Source organism: Diceros bicornis, chromosome 6, assembly GCF_020826845.1.
Source record: "Diceros bicornis minor isolate mBicDic1 chromosome 6, mDicBic1.mat.cur, whole genome shotgun sequence".
NCBI classification, from domain to species: Eukaryota; Metazoa; Chordata; class Mammalia; order Perissodactyla; family Rhinocerotidae; genus Diceros; species Diceros bicornis.
Window position 1 is genome coordinate 24,855,878 of NC_080745.1, and position 19,535 is coordinate 24,875,412.

The 19,535-nt window shown below is 38.6% G+C and overlaps 2 protein-coding genes across 2 annotated transcripts; one reads left to right on the forward strand and one right to left on the reverse strand.

Moving 5' to 3' along the window:
• Nucleotides 1-251: 251 nt before the first annotated feature.
• On the reverse strand, nt 252-11,171 carry SPRTN (SprT-like N-terminal domain). The gene is made up of 5 exons (XM_058543026.1): nt 10,666-11,171; nt 9,507-9,606; nt 5,606-5,734; nt 2,338-2,605; nt 252-1,308 (listed from the first exon to the last, which is right to left on the reverse strand). Exons 1-5 carry the CDS (start codon nt 10,884-10,886, stop codon nt 560-562), a joined length of 1,467 nt encoding a protein of 488 aa, XP_058399009.1. The 5' UTR covers nt 10,887-11,171; the 3' UTR covers nt 252-559.
• A 53-nt stretch (nt 11,172-11,224) lies between these two features.
• On the forward strand, nt 11,225-16,202 carry EXOC8 (exocyst complex component 8). The gene has a single exon (XM_058543025.1). It carries the CDS (start codon nt 11,483-11,485, stop codon nt 13,658-13,660), a length of 2,178 nt encoding a protein of 725 aa, XP_058399008.1. The 5' UTR covers nt 11,225-11,482; the 3' UTR covers nt 13,661-16,202.
• The last annotated feature ends 3,333 nt before the right edge of the window (nt 16,203-19,535 follow it).

Sequence of the window (19,535 nt, forward strand, 5' to 3'; positions counted from 1 at the left end):
CTTTAAAATATAGAAAATGTACTTCCTGTTAAGATTTTGAAAAAAAAAATCAAAAACCCTGAGTACCCTAAAACAACTAATATACTTTGTACTCTAGATTGTGTTTTTGGTCAATATATCTGACACTATGAATATTAACATCAGTTCTGGAAATGAGTTTTAATATTAATAAAGAAATATTCAATTTAACCAAATACCTGACAGGATTCCTCCTTGAGTATTTTGAGGAAAGTATACAAATAAAAAGAATAACAAATTTAAATATGTTTAAGAGCAAAAAGGAACAAAATCTAAAAATTATACATGTAAACATGCAGAACAAACTCTGGACTACAGTATATATGCAAGGCAAGAGTGAATATAGCACCTTTAGACATAAAATATTTTTAATTACAATCTCATATGTGTATTTATAAAATAGAATATTTTGTATTGGTTGCATGAACTAGATTATAACCTACAAATCTTACTATTAACCAGAACTTCCTGAGTGGCTGACACTATGTTAGTGAGGTAATAGAGTGGTATGTGAAACCCATTCGTTTTTCAAAGATTTTTTTCAGCTTTTGACTTTGGTGCTGTCACCTTCAAGGCACCAGTCCAAGTGCTCATTAATTTCAGACTCCAAAACTTCATTGTGACAAACAGGACAATTAACCGTTTTGCTCTGACTGGATGAACTGCTGGAATTCTGAGCTGCCATTGTAGGATGTGAACTATGCTCTGGATGGTTACCACCACTCTGTATTTGCTCTTTCTTAATAAAAAACTTGTCAAAAACAGTCTTGTCTTCTAGCCTGGGTCGTTTACTTGGGAATTTATCTTCAGGCCCACTTGCATCCTGGGATGGAGTCACAGATGTTGACTCCATTGCTTTTAAAGAATTTCTTAGGGATATCTTAGAAGATGTAACCCTTCTTTGAGAACTAGAAGAGACTGAATTTTTAGCAATGTCACCAACTGTGACGCTTTTCGTTGGAGATTCATTCACACTTCTGAAAGCCTTTTGGTTGGCAACTGCTACTCTAGGAAAGTAGCTGCTTAAAACATTTTGGTGACTGGTATTAAGAACAGGGGAGACTATAGAAGTTTTTTTACTTGAACCATTCTGTTCAAATTTCACCTCAATATTAGAATTAGGTCTTAGAGCATCTGCTGAATGGTCTTGACTTAAAACATCTTGTGTTTTATTAGTAGCATGTAAAGTGATAAATTTCCCAGATGACGGTGAATTGCTTGCTTCTCCTAGAACATATCCTTTTCCACTAAAAGGAATTAACAGCTGTGTCTCACCTCTGCTGGGTTTATCTGCAAAAGAAGCAAATAAGATTTTTCCTTGACTCAAAATTAATACAGTAACAAATATTAAGCTAATGGATAGTTTTTTCAAAATGAAGAAATACTATTTTATTCTAACTTAGATCCATGTAATAATTACCTATTAATGGGAGAAGGACAATCTTTAACAGTCAGAGAGCTCTGATATTGAAAGAACATAAAGGACAAACATCCTCTCATATTTACATAAAGAGTTCTATCATGCAAAGACCAATAGCAAAGTAACTTTTACCTTGAAAATTGCTTGGTATAATTTAAGTTTAGTCCCAGAAGGGAAACATCTGCTACCGCATTTTCTTTCTGCCTACTCACAAAAATGAGGATATAATCTCTCCACGTGATTCTTCTATAGCTCCTCAACTTACTTACATTTCAGATTTGGGAAATATAGTTTATGTTCCTGAGTCTTATCACATCAAATCAACAATTTTTCAAGGGAAGAAGCATTAACTTTAGTAGCCTTCTTACTCTTCAAAAGGCAGTCACTGAGTTTCATAGGAAAGGAATAAATCTAGAAGATGAAGTACTAGCATATACATGTCATATCCTTTTCCCATTCTTCTCCCAATGAAAATACATACATCAACAGAAGTCACTTGGATAGAATCCAACTGATAGGAAGGGGTGTAGTTAGGACTTAGATTCCGGGCATTGTTATTTGAATTACTGTTTTTATTTTGACAATCTTTTTGCCTTCTGTTTCCTAATGACTCAGTGAGTCAAGATAGGGAAAGGGACTTTACCCTCAAATATTATCAGTGGAAACAATTTCTATTTTTACTCACATCTATATGGAGCAAAGTATATTTTTCTACCGTCATTTCATAGACAATGGGATTCTTCTTAAGTCCACATTTGAAAACTTCTACACTAGAAACAATCTTTAAGCTTATCTTAATAATAACAACATTGATAATAATAGTATTCTCTAAAGGACAGTACTGTCTTTACACTGTAGCTACAGTCATGGAAAAGCTGGAAGAATGTACATAAAGTTACCTTTATTCTCTGCTGCTGACACAGGCTGCTTTCCTAGTGTTGTCTTTCCTTTGCCTTTTTTTGAGTAGTTCTCTGGTTCCTTGATTTTTATGTAAGTGCCTCCACAGGTTTTCTGGTGCTCAGCCCACCAATAGTCATGAGCAGAGGGTGCCCTGTTGGTAGCACGTTTGACATAGCCATAGTAGGGCTTTTTGTATTGACATGGCCCATTGCAGCGCCACCAGTGTCGCCGGTACTCATCCACCTCATCATGGAAAGTATGGTACACCTGGGGTGAGAGAATGCTTTTGGCATTAAGTAGGCAAGTTAACAATTTAAAGAAAATCTATCAGTAGCCTTTTTTTTTTTTTTTAACTTTACAGTTTTCCAGAGCTTTCTGAAGTTATATTTTGGGAAAGACAGAAACTATATTGAGCTTCTGTTCAAAAGTTCATTTTAGGGGACTGGCCCGGTGGCACAAGCGGTTAAGTGCACGCGCTCCGCTGCGGTGGCCCGGGATTCGCCAGTTCGGATCGTAGGCGCGCACCATCGCACCGCTTGTCAGGCCATGCTATGGCAGTGTCCCATATAAAGTGGAGGAAGATGGGCATGGATGTTAGCCCAGAGCCAGTCTTCCTCAGCAAAAAGAGGAGGATTGGCAGATGTTAGCTCAGGGCCAATCTTCCCCACAAAAAAAAAAAACATTTTAATGGGAAACAGCAGCAGTTAATTTAGTACTTCATAAACTGTGTAAAGATAGAAAAATATGAAATTAGAAGAGAAAAAACTGAAAAAAAAAAACACAAAAGCCTCTATAAATGCTAAAAGTTTTAGAAACCAGAAAGACAAGGTTTTATATAATGTCATAATAAATAAGAATTGTTCCCACTGCTAAATTGAAATTTTCCCCTCTCAGTAACAATACCAAAGGGTTCTGAAGGACGACTTCCTATAAATGCTGGGTCTTAGCAACATAAGCATCTTGCCTGATGCAGCCTCTGCTAAACCCACTCTCCACATTCTCACAGCTCTTTGCTCGTGTCTATGTGATAATCCTTACGAGGTATCATTCTATCTGCTTATAGGTGAAATGCTCTCCAGGATTCGAATGTTTTCATCTTTGTATCCCTAGTGGCTAATAAAGGCTTGGTACAGTGAAGGTGCTCAGAATTCGCTGACTGAGTAAATAAAAAGCTTCATTCATTGAGCCAAATAAAATTCTCTGTAAAAGTGCTTTTCATAAACAAGATCCTTTTTTTTCATCCTCTAGATGAAATCTTATTTAGAACCTAAGCAGAAGACAGATAAAGAAGAGTTCTGAGTGGAAGGAAGATTAGTTCTCCCACCTTGATGGCACTGAGGATGGCAGGGTACCACTTAAAAACTGATACTCCTAAATGACTATGAGTACCTTTTCCTTCTGTCTTCTCAATGGAACAGTACTATTTGTATAAGATAAGCAGCATCTTTACATGAGATTTTTTTTTAACCAAAGACATTTAACTTTCTAATAAATTCCCCTTGTGGGAAAGAATGCTAAGCTTTCTATAACTCAACAGATAAACAGTTTTACACTTACTATCTCTTCAAGACAAGCAAAAAACTTCTATTACTTGGCAAGCATGCCAGCAACGCACATTATATTAGGTGCAGAAGAGACTGGAGGACAACAGTCAGGGGTCAAAGAGATACGTAAGAGCCTTCTCTCTCATGTTAAGAACTCCTTGCTTAATAATTCAATTGCAAAAAAGACAGGGAATTGGATCTGTTTTGCTTTCAACTCGTTTAACTCCACAGCCTGGGGATGTGATTTTTAACAATGTAGTCCCTAAAATAAAATTGTTCTGCAAGGTGAAACTGGATGCCCTATGGAGTTCATAACAGGATGTAATGTAAAAGCAAGGGGTGTCCACTCCATAAAACTTCTTCTAAATAAAAACACATAGAAATCTAAGATAAAAGAATATATCCTCTTCCAACTGAAGAATACGAAGTATACCAGGACTTTGCTTAAATTGTAAATTCTAATGAGGAAACTAAACGCCTTTACACTAGCAACTCTAACTCTTTTGCTAATCTGGATTTTATGTGATTGTTTTTAATGCAAGCCACTTTCCTGATGTTGAGGTAACTCCATCCAATTTTTACCTGAGCTCTCTAGAAAATTAAAACTGAGAGCTAGAAAATAATACAGAAGGTGAGCACTTTTCATTTTCCATCACACTGGCCTTTATTGCCTTTTAAAGAAGGAAATACCTAAACATAGCAAACAATTTAATCTCTGTAGGAATTAATATTCTATTTGGTTCAATTCAATTCAATATTTGTTAAGTCCTTGTAGGGGCAACTACATTATACATCTTAAACAGATGTATATAAAGATAACTAAAGAGCCACCTGTGTTCAGAGGTAGAAAAGTAGAATAAAATATTGTAAACGGTTAAATATCTGCTAAGGAACTTCAAAGGAGAGGTTATATTCCACAGGAAAGATGAAGAGCATTTTGACACAAAACAGAGGAAATGGCACATTTTAGGGACAGTATATATGAAGAAAGGCACGGAGGTGAAAGTTAAGTTAGAAACACAAGATATAAGCAGGGGAGTTGTGGGAGGTAAGAAAAAAGGAACAGTAAGGTTATTTGGTAAAATGAATCAATAAAAACCAATATTTAATTACTGCTTAAAATGTGCTAAAATGTTTTGCATGTTTTTTCGCCTTTAATCCTCACAAGGAATCAATAGATAGGTATTATTATTATGTTCATTTTGCATGTGAGTAAACTGAGGCATAGAAGAGTTAAGCAGGTCCCACAGATAATAATCAGTGGAGCCAGCATCTGAACCCAAGCAGTCTGACTCTCCATGCTCTTCTGACCCCAGGCTCTGCCACCTCCTACAATATTATGCAGGAATATGAAAGAAGATTTCTGATGAAGGGAATGACATAGGAAATGGTAGCAGAGCATAGGATGGACTGAAGGAGGCAACTATAATAAGGAAACAAAGTTAAGAGGTGACTATAACAGGCCAGGAATTACAGGCCTGAAGTAACTATGCATAAAATGTTGCCCTGGATGTGGTCAGAGGCCTCAGGGACATCGCTGGCTTGGCTGCCATTCTACTGTGTGGTCGTAGACAAGCCAGTCAGCTTCTCTAGGCCTCTTGCTTGCTGTGGAAAATCCTCAAAGACAGTTTTATTTCTACCCAGTTTTCTATTTTAAATTAAATCCCAGGAATTACTGAATAATTAACTACTAAATATCATAAATGTATGTGACTTTACATACCGTTATATTGGCCCCAGTCAGGCGATTGATTCGATGCATATGTTTACAAAACTCTGGACCATGCCCTTCCCTGTCTTTATCATTATTAGTGACAAATAAATAGGCATGTATCATTTCATGCAAGAGGGTCTGAAACAGAAAACAATCAAATTAAATTTGTATGCGCTTTTGAAAAATAAAAATGCATTTTCTTACTCTACACCGAGGGTCTTAACCTTCTGTGATCACAGGCTCCTTTCAGAAACTGATAAAAGTCAAGAACCATCTTTGTAGAAAAATTATATAAGCACACATTCACAAAACTTTGCACATAATATCTGAAGCTCTGTAGATCCCAGGTTAAGAACTCCTAGTTCCAGGAAAGGCTTTTTAACTATTAAACAAAATCCAGAAGAAAAGATCAATGAATTCAATGACATAAAAACTTTAAAATTCTGTATGAGTAAAAAAACATCATAAGTAAAGTGAAAAGACAAACTCAGAAAAATATATGCGCAACTCATCTCACAGGCTATTAACTGCTAAAATATAAAGAGCTCCTAAAGTCAACAGGAAAATGACCAACAAGCCAATTTTAAAATGCAAATTAATAGTACACTAGTGTACCATTTCTTATTTATCAAGATTAGTAAAATCCTAAAGTTTGACACCATTAGTAGAGCTAAGGGAAAATAAACATTCCCATATATCACTGGTAGGAATGCAAAATGGTACAACCCCTCAGGAGGAAAATTTGGTAACATCTAACAAAATTACAAATGCATTTATCCTTTGACCCAGCAATACCTAGACTAATATGAAAGGTCATATGTACAAGGCACTTTCATGGTGGCATTGTTTACAATGCTTACAATGCGAAATGATCTGGAGAAAGCTACAGAGTGTATTGTTTTAACAAAAAAGGCAAAGTACAGAAGAGTGTACACAGTATTTTGCGTAAGAAGTATGTTATATGTGGTGGGGAGGGGGAATAAGAGTGGACATAAATATTTGTGAAAGAGAACAATGAAAGAAAAAAGAAACAACAGTATCTTAATAGTGGGTAGGGAGTTCAAAATAGAGAAGGATGGGATAAAACAAGATTTCTCTGTGTATAGTTTTCTAGTTTTGAGATTTTTAATTATATAAAATTTTAAAACAGACAATAAAACCTACTGCTCATTCCACACCAAGGATGCAGAAGTTTAGGTGCAAAATTAACAAAAGCATTTAAGGCTGCTGTTTCATAATCTGTTCTAAAAAATACGTTTTTTTAAAAAAAGCGAAAATCATAAAGGTCTTCAAAAGCATACCTTTTTAATAATCCTCCAAATTTTTTTAAAAAAGAGTTTCCATCAGAAGAACTAGACCTGGCATTAATGAATTTTAGTCTTATAAAATTATGCTGAACAGAAAAATGGGAGAATCAGACATTTTAACTTGGTCATTATGAAAACATCCCTTTTAAAATTATCAACTCTATCTCTGAAAATGAACTTTATTTTTTCAAGTAAATGCCACTCTACTGAGGCTCAAATTCAAAGGCCATTCTATACTTCAAACACTTCTCAACATTCTAAAATAATTATAAATAACTATTTTTCTAAAAGAGAAACAAATTTAGGTTTCTGATTTTTGGTTCAATTTAAACACATCTTGAAAATGATACATGGCACCATACTGATCATTTCTATTTTTATATACTGTATCTACTATTTTCCACATTTAGGCTAGATTCAAGGCTCTACATAACACAGTCCCAAAACACCTTTATTTCCCACCACTGTTCTGTATCTGGCCAAAAGCAACTACTTCTGATTCTCAATATGCCACAAGTTTAATGGCCTCATTTTTTTTCATAACATTCCCATTCCTTCTGCCAAGAGTAGTCTCCCCTACTATCTCTACTCGTCAGAATCCAATCTGTCCTATAAGGCTCACCTCCATGTTTTAATTAGCAGTGGTGATAGTTACAAGGCAGTAGTGATGAGGCCAAGTGGTACAGGGGACAGGACAAGAGCTTTAGAGCCAGGGAAACTAGAGTCTAAGCCAAGGATCTGTTATTTATTGTGCCTGAGACCTTGCACAAGTTACAACTTGTTCCTCATCCCTAAAATGGGGATATCCTAATCTTGCAGGGTTGTGGTAAAGCATACTCTAGATTAACTATATTAACACTAGTTAATCTAGTCCAAAGTCTGGCACACAACAGGTGCTCAATAGTGAGTGAGTGGTAGGAGTGGTGATAGTAGTAGTAATAAACTCTGCATGTATGAAGCTTTTCTTGACCTCCTCAACCAGATAGAGTTCTTTCCTTCTCTGAACCTATTCATTATAATTTAGGTAGCTACTTTAAATACAGACCAGGGTCCCACTGTTCCTCCTGTGTCCTTCTTACCCGATTTGATACTGTAACTTTCCACCCACAGCAAATGCTCAGCTGATACCATTACCACACATTTCCCATTCTCTTCTCACCCATTATCTTTTAAACAAAATTTGTTCATATGTTTATTTAATCATTTATGCAATAAATATTCATTAAGCCACTATTATTCCAATTAGGGCTCCTTGTCAGGTTGATTTGGTTAATCATGTTGTTCGATTTTTTTTGTTTTACGTCTACTATTTTTTTTCTGCTTATTCATTGAGTTACCAAGAGACTTATAACATCCGCAACTCTGACTGTGGATTATTTCTCTTTTTGCTTCTGCTAATTTATGCTTCGTTTGCTTAAAGCTATGTAATTACTTTTAGGCTTGTTATGTTTTTATTTAATAGAATATTTTATCACTATAAAATATCTCCCCTTTTTTCCAAGTAAAACTTCTTCCTTTAAAATCTTTAGTCTAATACTAATATAGCCACAACAACTTTCTATTTACTTTTTTCCATCCTTTTACACTTAACATATGTGTGTCTATTTTAAGTATGTCTCTTTTAATCTAGTGTGTCATTTCATGTCTTTAACTGGAGTGTTTAGTCCATTTACATTTAATATAATTATTGATATTGTGCTTATGCCTACCTTTCTCTTTATCCAGGCTTTGTTCCTTTATTCCTCTTTCCTTTTTTATTAATCAAGTATTTCTGTTGTACTATTTTACATTTATTAGCTATTTACTTTCTTAAAAATTGTGGTAAAAAACACATTACATAAAATTTACATCTTAACTATTTTTAAGTGTACAGTTCAATAATGTTAAGTACATTCATACTGCTGTGAAACTCATTACCTTTTATTATCCTTAAAAACAGCATCCCTCATATTTCCAAGCATGTTTTAACATATTTCCCATCCAATGTCTACCACCCTATGCTCTTTTGTGCATACAAAGTGATATAACTGGGGCAAGACAAGTCACACTGGGTGCATCCTGGAGAATTTCAGGCATCTGTTAGACTCAACTAACCATAATCTAAGAGTTCCCACTGTTCCATTTTGCTAGCAGGAGTGACCACTAGCTCCAGATAGGAAGTGTGCCCTCACGCTGGTTTGTTCTGCCAGCTGGGCTAGATGTCCTGGGAGGGCAGGACCATGGTGGTTGAATAAAGGAGAGTCAAAATTTGTGTCTTAATAGGAAGATCTGAATCCTAAGTTTTTCTCTGCTTCTAAATATGTAACTTAAACCAGTTACTTAATCTCTCTGAATCTTAATTTCCTTTTATAAAAATGAGGATAACACACAATGAACATAAACAGGGTTGTTGTAAAGATCAATTTAGATAATATACATGAAAGCCTTTAACTTTGAAGCACTATAAAAATAGAAGGTAATCATTATTATCTGCCCCACAAAGTTTGCAATGAGGGAAAACTAGTTTCCTTTTTTGACACGTACAGGTTAATTCACAGGAGTCTAAATCAATAATAAGCATTTCTAAGTTACTGAATTAAGAATCAAGTTTATGCAAAGAATACCTCTACAAGATCCTTCCTCGGTCTCAACTTTAAAAGGGGTTCACTGAGACGGATGGAACACATTCCACCCCTCCCTTCATAGCTGCATATCCCAGCACACCTGGAAAACAACCACCACAAAAGCATGATTTACCAAATACATACAAAAGGGAAATAGAGAGGAAAGAGCAAACCCATATACATTCTTGGGCAGTTCACACTGAGAACTCTACGGCAGATGGCTTTCTTAAAAGTATACCCTCTTCCCTGGGAGATATTTGCATTTCACCCCAGTTATGGACATATGTGAACAGTAGTGGCTTCCCTTACCCTAACCAGGCTGCAACAGCTCAAAGAAGATAATCCTATTCTGCTGCTCCCAGTCTCCTCCCTACAAACTATAATCAGTTTGTGGCAGTAACAGCCAGATCTCCATTAGCACATCTCAAAATTATAATACAAGCCTATGTGAAGAAAACGTGCACTTTAAACACAATTTTATATGATATCTTAATCTGTTTTATTTTAGGTTGTTTTGTATCACTTCAAAAACAAGCACGGTAATATACAACCGCATCTTAAACTTGTTAACTCCGTTCCTGTACAGGACTCGATTATTTCAAATCGAGATTTCTCAAATTTAGCGTGTAGGAAAGGAATCCTTTTAGAGGCATCCCCGAAGACCCCTTAGGTCCAGAAATACGGAAACGTCAAGCCCTTGCCCACTCTAACACACGAGCTCACTACTAAGCGGTGCGATCCTAATGAGCATAGAAGAGGACAACACGCCTCTGGAGGTTTCACTGCGTCCTCAGCATTCCAGACTCTGGTTGCTTCTCCTTCCTGGCTCCTAAAACACTACAGTAAATCAAATCAGAAATGTGTTAATTTATTTTCAAGTGAGGTGAGATTCAAAGAAACATCCTCTTCTCTCATTGTGTCCCCTATAAGTCAAACCGTAGCGAGGTGGGCCACACAGCTTTCTTAAAGTTGTCTGGGTGGGAAAGAGAGATAGGGTAGGAAAGGGAGAAATACACGGAGAGGAGGTGCCTGGTCCAAAACCAGACGCCCTCGTTTAACGGCCCCTGGGCCGTCGAGGCGGAGAAGAAGAGAAGCCCAGGGCCAGGGGCTGAGGAAGGGCAGCCAGCCGCCTCTTTTCCCCAACGGGCTCGGGACTCACAGGGTCATTCGCATGCTCCACTTCACCTCGACGGCCTCCAGTTGGCCCCAGAAGAACCGGTCGTTGAACTGCACAAACAGGGCCTGCAAATCCGGGGTGGGGTCCACCAACTCCCAGGACGCGTCCACCAGTGACAAGGGCTCCTGGGCTTGATCGCACTCCGAGACCTCCAAGTTCCACTCCTCCTGAAGCCGTAGTGCCAAAACCAGGTCCTCATCCATCGCTGCCAGGATCCCAGCGAGGTCCGCCGGCTCAGAAACCCAAGGGCCGGGTGGAGCTCCTGGGAGATACCGGCTCTCGGGTCAGCCCGCCGATGTCGCGAGAACTCAGGAAAACTGGCGCGAGAACGAGAACTCAGCTTGCCCCCAAGGCCGACACCAGGATTCTGGGGCTTAAAAAAAAGAAGTCAGCGTGACACCTCCTAGTGGGCTCGAAACTGGGATTCCCAGGGCTTGGGCGAGAGGAAGGTTTCACTAAGCTGGTTATCGCCTTTACGCTTCGCCGGTAACTTCAAACACCAACGCCACGCTCGGCCCATGCGCACTACCTACGTCTCTTTGCCTTTCCCTCTACTCACTTCCGCAATACTCCCCCGGCGCACGCGCTCTAGGCCAATGGCGTTCCTGCGCAGACGCATTGTCTGCGCCCGGCCCCTCGCGCAGGCGCAGTGTCTAACGCTCAGACTCGAGCGCAGGCGTACTTGTCTGTCTCCCATCTGTTCCTCAGCCCTGGAGCTCGGCGGGGTTTGGGTGGGTCTCGACAGCGGCGGCACCGTCAGCAGCGATAGTGACAGTGACTGCGTGGGGCCCGGACGGAAATGGCGATGGCGATGTCGGACAGTGGGGCGAGCCGCCTGCGGCGACAGCTGGAGTCGGGGGGCTTTGAGGCGCGGCTGTACGTGAAGCAGCTCTCGCAGCAGTCGGACGGGGACCGGGACCTGCAGGAGCACCGGCAGCGCATCCAGGCGCTGGCGGAGGAGACGGCGCAGAACCTGAAGCGCAACGTCTACCAGAACTACCGGCAGTTCATCGAGACGGCCCGCGAGATCTCCTACCTGGAGAGCGAGATGTATCAGCTCAGCCACCTGCTGACGGAGCAGAAGAGCAGCCTGGAGAGCATCCCGCTCACCCTGCTGCCAGCTGCCGCCGCCGCTGGGGCCGCCGCGGCCTCCGGAGGGGAGGAGGCAGGGGGCGGCCCGGCCGGCCGAGACCACTTCCGCGGCCAGGCTAGCTTCTTTCCCACCCCCGGGGGCGCCTCCCGCGACAGCTCCGGGTCGGGCGAGGAAGGAAAGCAGCGCACTCTCACCACTCTGCTGGAGAAGGTGGAAGGCTGCAGGCACCTGCTAGAGACGCCGGGACAGTACCTGGTGTACAACGGGGACTTGGTGGAATACGACGCGGACCACATGGCCCAAGTGCAGCGGGTGCACGGCTTTCTCATGAACGACTGTTTGCTGGTGGCCACCTGGCTGCCACAGCGGCGGGGGATGTATCGCTACGACGCTCTCTATCCTCTAGATGGTTTGGCTGTGGTCAATGTCAAGGACAACCCGCCCATGAAGGACATGTTCAAGCTGCTGATGTTTCCCGAGAGCCGTATTTTTCAGGCAGAAAATGCTAAAATTAAACGGGAGTGGCTGGAAGTGCTGGAGGAAACGAAGAGGGCCCTCGGTGAAAAGAGACGAAGGGAGCAGGAGGAGGCAGCGGCCCCTCGAGGGCCACCCCAAGTGACTTCCAAGGCCAGTAACCCATTTGAGGATGAAGACGACGACGAACCAGCTATTCCTGAGGTAGAGGAAGAGAAGGTGGACCTCTCAATGGAATGGATCCAGGAGTTGCCTGAAGACCTGGATGTTTGTATTGCCCAGAGGGACTTTGAAGGGGCCGTTGACCTGCTGGATAAATTGAACCATTACCTGGAAGATAAGCCCAGTCCACCTCCTGTAAAAGAACTAAGGGCCAAAGTGGATGAGCGTGTCCGACAGCTCACTGAGGTGTTGGTTTTTGAACTCTCCCCAGATCGTTCCCTGAGAGGTGGTCCCAAGGCTACTCGCAGGGCAGTTTCTCAACTAATCCGGCTTGGCCAGTGCACGAAGGCTTGTGAGCTCTTCTTGAGAAACAGGGCAGCAGCTGTGCACACTGCCATCCGTCAGCTTCGCATTGAAGGTGCCACTTTACTGTACATTCATAAGCTATGCCATGTCTTCTTTACCAGCCTTCTTGAGACTGCAAGGGAATTTGAGACAGATTTTTCAGGCACTGACAGCGGCTGCTACTCTGCCTTTGTGGTCTGGGCGAGATCAGCCATGGGCATGTTTGTGGATGCTTTTAGCAAGCAGGTGTTTGACAGTAAGGAGAGCCTCTCTACAGCAGCCGAGTGTGTAAAAGTGGCAAAGGAGCATTGTCAGCAACTGGGTGACATCGGACTAGACCTTACCTTCATCATCCACGCCCTTCTGGTGAAAGACATCCAAGGTGCCTTGCACAGTTACAAAGAGATCATAATTGAAGCCACTAAACATCGCAACTCGGAGGAGATGTGGAGGAGGATGAACTTGATGACTCCAGAGGCCCTGGGTAAACTCAAAGAGGAGATGAAGAGTTGTGGGGTGAGTAACTTCGAGCAGTACACAGGGGATGACTGCTGGGTGAACCTCAGTTACACAGTGGTGGCCTTTACCAAGCAGACCATGGGCTTCTTGGAAGAAGCACTGAAGCTGTATTTCCCAGAGCTGCACATGGTACTTTTGGAGAGCCTGGTGGAAATCATTTTGGTTGCTGTTCAGCATGTGGATTATAGTCTTCGGTGTGAGCAGGATCCAGAGAAGAAGGCCTTTATCAGACAGAATGCATCCTTCCTATATGAAACAGTCCTCCCTGTGGTGGAGAAAAGGTTTGAAGAAGGTGTGGGGAAACCCGCCAAGCAACTCCAGGACCTGAGGAATGCATCTAGACTTATTCGTGTGAATCCTGAAAGTACAACGTCAGTGGTCTGATGCTTGGGTCTGTTTATATGTATACGTATATGTTGCTTATATATTATTTATATTTATATTAAGTTGTATTAGCATATTCTTTATAGTCTCAAACACAGCTTAAAAATAAAAGATGCCCTCTCAGTTAGAAATGCAAAATCAAAAGGAGAAAGAAAAAGATGTTAAATTAACCCTAAATAACAATAACATTGGAATTAGTAAAATATATAATATGCTTTTCTTTTAAATCATGCTCATTCTCTAATGAATATATTATCACATTACAGCATTTCAGCTTATCCTTTGAGTCAAAACACACTTTCTCACAGTATATATTATGCAGCAGAGAAAAATAATATCTATAAATACATAGAGTTTAAGTATGTTGTGAAACGTTTCCTAGTTCACTAAAATGTTAGGTTTCTTAAAGGAGACAATGCCGTATAAAACACCCTGCTTTATATACTTCCTTAAAATGCTTAATATACTTCACCTTAAAATGTGATTGAACAATTTGGGGACAAGGAAGGAGGAGTTGAGAAAATTGGTTTTAGGGTAAATTTCAGTCAACAGAATTGCTTCTTGAGAGTAGCTAGTGTGGACTCAAACACTCTGATCCTTATAGAATACAAGAGGAAGCTTTCATAAAAACAGTGCAGCAAACATTTCTAATGTAATTTGAATGGCTAATGATTTTCAGCTGCTAATTAGCAGCTTTATAATATTTGATTTGGGAGCATTTACTTGAAAATCTTAAGGACTATGATAAATATTTTTTTCAGCATATTCCTGAATTGTTTGAATTTCCAGCTGGAGCTGTTGTCTTTTCATATTAAAAAAATAAAAATAATAAAAAACAGGACACATTGAAGAACCTGACAGCAGCTGGTGGTTTTTAGCTGTCCTCCCCCACTGTCAGCCTAGGTTACAGAGTGGTCAGACTCCATGCCAATCGGGCCAAGTTTTCATTGAAACATTTATTTAAATTTCAGGGTCTGGGTAGATGGGAAATTAGAAAAAATCCTATGCAAACCCCACAGTGTTCTCCGGATGACTACTTTGGAGGTTTGTTTTTGGTTTTTTGTAACCGAGTGGAGAACAGAAAGGTGAGACACAGTGCCCAAGCGATTTGGTGACTCCCACTGAAATGCTCCATGCTGCGTTTTTCTTGTTTTAGTTTTTATTTTCCTTGTTTTGTTTTTAAAGTGAATATAATGCTTACTTCAGATTGTTTAGTAAAACAAAAATAACTAAAGAAATTTGAGCTTCCCAAGGTTTCTAACCTATTGCTTCTATTGTACTTGATTATAACATTTCTCATGCTTGGAGAGAAATTGTGCTAAGATCCATTTCTCCCCTAGCTTCTAGTTGTCATTCCTGTCCATAAGTGCCATTTCTGATGCTGATGACTTCAAAAGGTCATTTCTTTTATCTGAATAAAGATAGTGGTATTAAGACTGTGGAAATTATGTAAAACCTAAAATAGCTTCCAAATAGTGGCTTAGGGAGGGTTGTAGAGCTCTTTCAGTTAATGACTCAGATGCCAGATGAGCCCTTTTATTTTATTTTTACCTATGCATATTTACAAGGTTGGAAATGATCAAAGTTACAGATTTTCTTTGACTAATTTTTTCATATAACTTTAGGATTTTCTAGATAATAACCATATAACTGGATATCTCAGCTGACCAAAAACAGTTATAGTTTGTCGCTTTTAAGATCACTGGAAACTTGAATATGATCAAAATTTTGTGATTACTTTGTGCTACTTACAGTTTCTAAAACTATATTGTATGAAACATGTATTGTGTAAATATTTGATGCTGGGTCCATGAAATGATACTTCTGAAATCAGAACTTCTCTGAAGTCATGAAGTTGTAAAAACTTAAATGTGTATGCTCAGATATATCAGCTTTTTAAAACTGGAAGTACAGAATTTTCTTCTGTTAGAATTTGTGTGTTCCTCAGTCAAAGTTATAGCTGAAGGAAGTAGCTTTTGGTGAATCAATTATTGTGGGGAGTTGATTAAAGACCACCTATGTCATAATGTACCTTTGCGCCAGGACAGAGCAATGACATTTTGTTCCTCAAAGTGGAGTCAGAGCTCTTCTCTCTAATTCTTGTTTCATTAGACTCCTGAACAAGTCAAGGAATAGAATGCAGTTACAGATTGTCGAAAAATATAGTACATACTGTAATATACCACTTAAGGCTTGATTGCCCTTTCTTGTTTGCTTCAAATGTAACACTGTCACTTGAGCGTGGAATCATAGACTTGATTGAAATAATTACTGTTGAAAAACGATACCCTGTGGAATTAAGTCTCTTTTTGATTAAAGCCTCATTTCACTTTAGTGCTGAAAACTTACTTATTTTTGTTTAAAATGCTACCTGTTGTTAAATTATCAGCACTTGTATTTTGCGGCTGGCTTACCTAGGATTGGGAATTTGGGCCTTGACATGTAGAATAAAATCAGTATATGTACATTTTGCTATTGATATGCTGTGATATGAGGGAATCTGAAATGTTTTATCAAAATAAAGCTTAAAATTTTTCTTACACTGGATAAAATTGATTGATATTACAATGTTATATCTATTTCTCTTCTTTAATCAGGATTTAATATTCTTATGCTCATGCTACAGAAATGTTGTTTTTAAGAGCTTATGTTGTTTTTTTGTTTTGTTTTTCTATATGGGGATGATAGGTAGGAAGCTGTTAGCTAATTTAAATAAGTGTTCTGCTTGCTATCAGAATTGTGAATAAATCAGATCTCAATTTTTTTAGGACTTCCTTGAATGGGAAATTTCAGATATACAAAATGTGAATTTACTCTAAAAAGTGGATTTTATACCATCTGCACATCCCAAAATGAAGAAAATATGACTTAGGAACTAGGATTATAAATGACAAGGATCTGTTTTTTTAAAATAATATGTAGATAGTGAAGGAACTGTCACATATAATTGATTTAAAAGTATTTTTATTGAATGCTATGCCTCACATTGTAATGTGGAGTGAGGAGGACAAAATAAATTTAAGCATGCTTTCTCCTAAGATACTGAAAAAATTGGAAAAAATCGAGAATAAAAAATCGGAAGAAATACATTAGAGAGTAAGTTAAATGCAAAACAGTGTTGCAAATTAAATTAATTAATTTAAATAATTGAATACAAATAGTGTGGTGCAAAAAGAAAAAAAAAAAAAACCCAGCGTGCTGCAGTTTAAGTACTGTGGGAATACTGAGAAGGAAAAGAGCAGTGTTGTTTTGAGCAGTTTGAAAAGTCCTCATGGAATTGTTGGCCTTTGAGCTGGTCCTTGGAGAATGGACAAGATTTAGACGTGCAAAGAAAAAGAGCGAGCATGCCCGGAGCAAAGATACAGACAGCGGAGTACGGGCGGAACATGGCGAGACCTGCTCGAATGGAGGGCAGACAGTGGAGCGGATGGTTTTGTGACGTAAACGCTGCTGTCGCAGAGCCACTGCAGATGTTTCAAATATTAGAGGAAAGAAAAGTTATGTTAAGTAATTCATGCCTATTTAGAAAGCTTCAATCCACGCAGAGGGATATGAAGTAAAAAAGTTATCCCACCCCGGGCCCCAGTGACCCCACTCCCCGGAGGTAACACTGGTAAGAGTTTCTTGTACATTTTTTTCCGAGAAATTAGATCATGCATACATACTCTTTAGCATCTTGCTTTTATTTACTTAACCAGATTCAGTATTGTTAAGATTCTTCTTACATCAATACTTATAGCTGTACCTCCCTGTTTTTTTTTTTTCTGTGATTGAATAGTATCCAATCGCAATGAATGGGTTTACCACAATTTTGCATTTTCCAGTTACTTTGTTGGCTTCAGATTTTTGTGATTGCAAAAAATTCTGAAAAAAGTTCTCTGTACATAGATCTTTGCTTACATGTGTGAATATATCCATAGGACGTATTTCTAGAAATTGATTTGCCAAACCGTACATTTTAAGTTTAGGTAAACATTGTCAAATTGCTCTTCAGGCAGGCTGCACTATTTTACATTCTCCCAGCAGTATAGAAGAATACCTGTTTCCCCAGATGCTTATCAGCATTTATTCATTCACTTTTTAATAATAATATCATTCTTATTAGTAGTAAGATTTGTTCATTTTTACTAATCTTGTCTGTGAAAAAATAGTATCTAGTTTTGTTTGTAATTTTTGAAGACTTGAGCAACTTTATATTTCTTTTTTTATTAAGCTACTTGCTTATGTCCTTTGCTATTTGTTTCGTAGATTCTTTTTATTAGGATTTTGTGGGAATTTATTGTCTATTTAGGAAATTAATTCTTCATGTGTACTAAGTATTGTAGGTTTTTCCTAGTTTGTCATTTGTTTATTCGTTTATTTTTGTAGTACAGTAAATTTTAATCTGTTATGAAGCCAGATTTATCTGGGTTTTTTCTTTGTGACTTCTACATTTTACATCAGGCTTAGAAAGGCCTTAACTACTTTCAGATTCTAAAAACATTCAAATGTTTTTCTTCTAGTAATTTATTATATTTTAATATTTGAATTTCTGCTCCATCTATAATTCATTGTAAAGAATGATGTAAGAATCCCATTTTCCCACAAATAATTAGCAAGTTGTTGCAACAATTTGGGATCATCCTTCTTTTTCCCCACTGGCTTGAAATGTCATTTTAATATATTACATTTATACTAGATGTGTATCTGGGTACATTTTTCTATATTCTATTTCACTGATATTTCTATTTCTGTGCCATTATCAAGCTGTTTTAATTAACAGTAGATTTATAATTTAATAACTGGTAGGACTAGTCTCCTTCTGCTGTTTCAGGTTTTTCCTAAGTATTCTCACATATTTATTATTCAAGTTGCATTTTGAATAATTTTATGACGTTCTGTACCATTCCCCAAAAGAGTTGGCATTTTGATTGAAATCATATTGAGTATAGATTAATTTAGGGAGAATTACATCTTTATAATTTTGAATCTTCCTATTCATTTATGCAAGTGTTTCTTTTGTATTTCAGTAGCATTTTAAAATTTTCTTCAGGTAGATCTTGCCCATTTCTTGGTGAGTTTATTCCTAGGTATTTCATCTGTTAATGCTGTTGTGAGTGAAGTCTTTACCTTTCTGATTGTTTATATGGAGGGAATGTACTGATTTTTAATTACAGATATTGTAATCAGTGCCTTGTTAAATTATTTTATGAATTTTAATAGTTTTCTGGTTGTTTCTTTGGGAGTTTTCAAGTATGTAATCACATCACCTGCAAATAAAAATCATTTTGCCTCTTTTCAATTTTTATACATCTCATGTTCTCTCTCTTTTTTTTTTTTTGTGAGGAAGATCAGCCCTGAGCTAACATCTGATGCCAATCCTCCTCTTTTTTCTGAGGAAGACTGGCCCTGAGCTAATATCCGTGCCCATCTTCCTCCACTTTATATGGGACGCCACCACAGCATGGCTGGACAAGCAGTACGTTGGTGCACGCCCAGGATCCGACCTGGCGAACCCCTGGCCACCGCCACGGAGCGCGCACACTTAACCGCTTGCGCCACTGGGCTGGCCCCATTCTCATGTTCTCTTAATATTCTGTATTAAGTTGAACATCCAAAACTATGTGAAATCATATTTTTTTGCTTGATAATAATATCAAGGAATTAGGAATTATACTAGATATGTATCTAGTAGGAATGTTTTTCCTATTTTTTTACTTGAAGCTTGATGTTGGCTTTTGGTCAGTACATTAAGGAAGTGAGCCTCTATTCCAGTTAGCTAAGAGTTATGGTTTTTATTTTTTTGGATCAGGAATGCATGTTGAGTTATCAAATGAATCTCAGCATCTATTGAGCTAATCATGATTTTTCTCCTTTGTCATATTAATTTGGTAAG

What these genes read in the sequence shown, in the direction of transcription:
- EXOC8 (XM_058543025.1), top strand. Translation starts at nt 11,483, where the DNA reads ATGGCGATGGCGATGTCGGACAGTGGGGCGAGCCGCCTGCGGCGACAG.
- SPRTN (XM_058543026.1), bottom strand. Translation starts at nt 10,886, where the DNA reads ATGGATGAGGACCTGGTTTTGGCACTACGGCTTCAGGAGGAGTGGAAC. An exon ending in TGGAGCATGCGAATGACCCT is followed by an intron (nt 9,607 to 10,665) that starts GTGAGTCCCGAG and finishes GTTGTTTTCCAG; the next exon opens with GTGTGCTGGGATATGCAGCT. An exon ending in CGAGGAAGGATCTTGTAGAG is followed by an intron (nt 5,735 to 9,506) that starts GTATTCTTTGCA and finishes TTTCTGTTTCAG; the next exon opens with ACCCTCTTGCATGAAATGAT.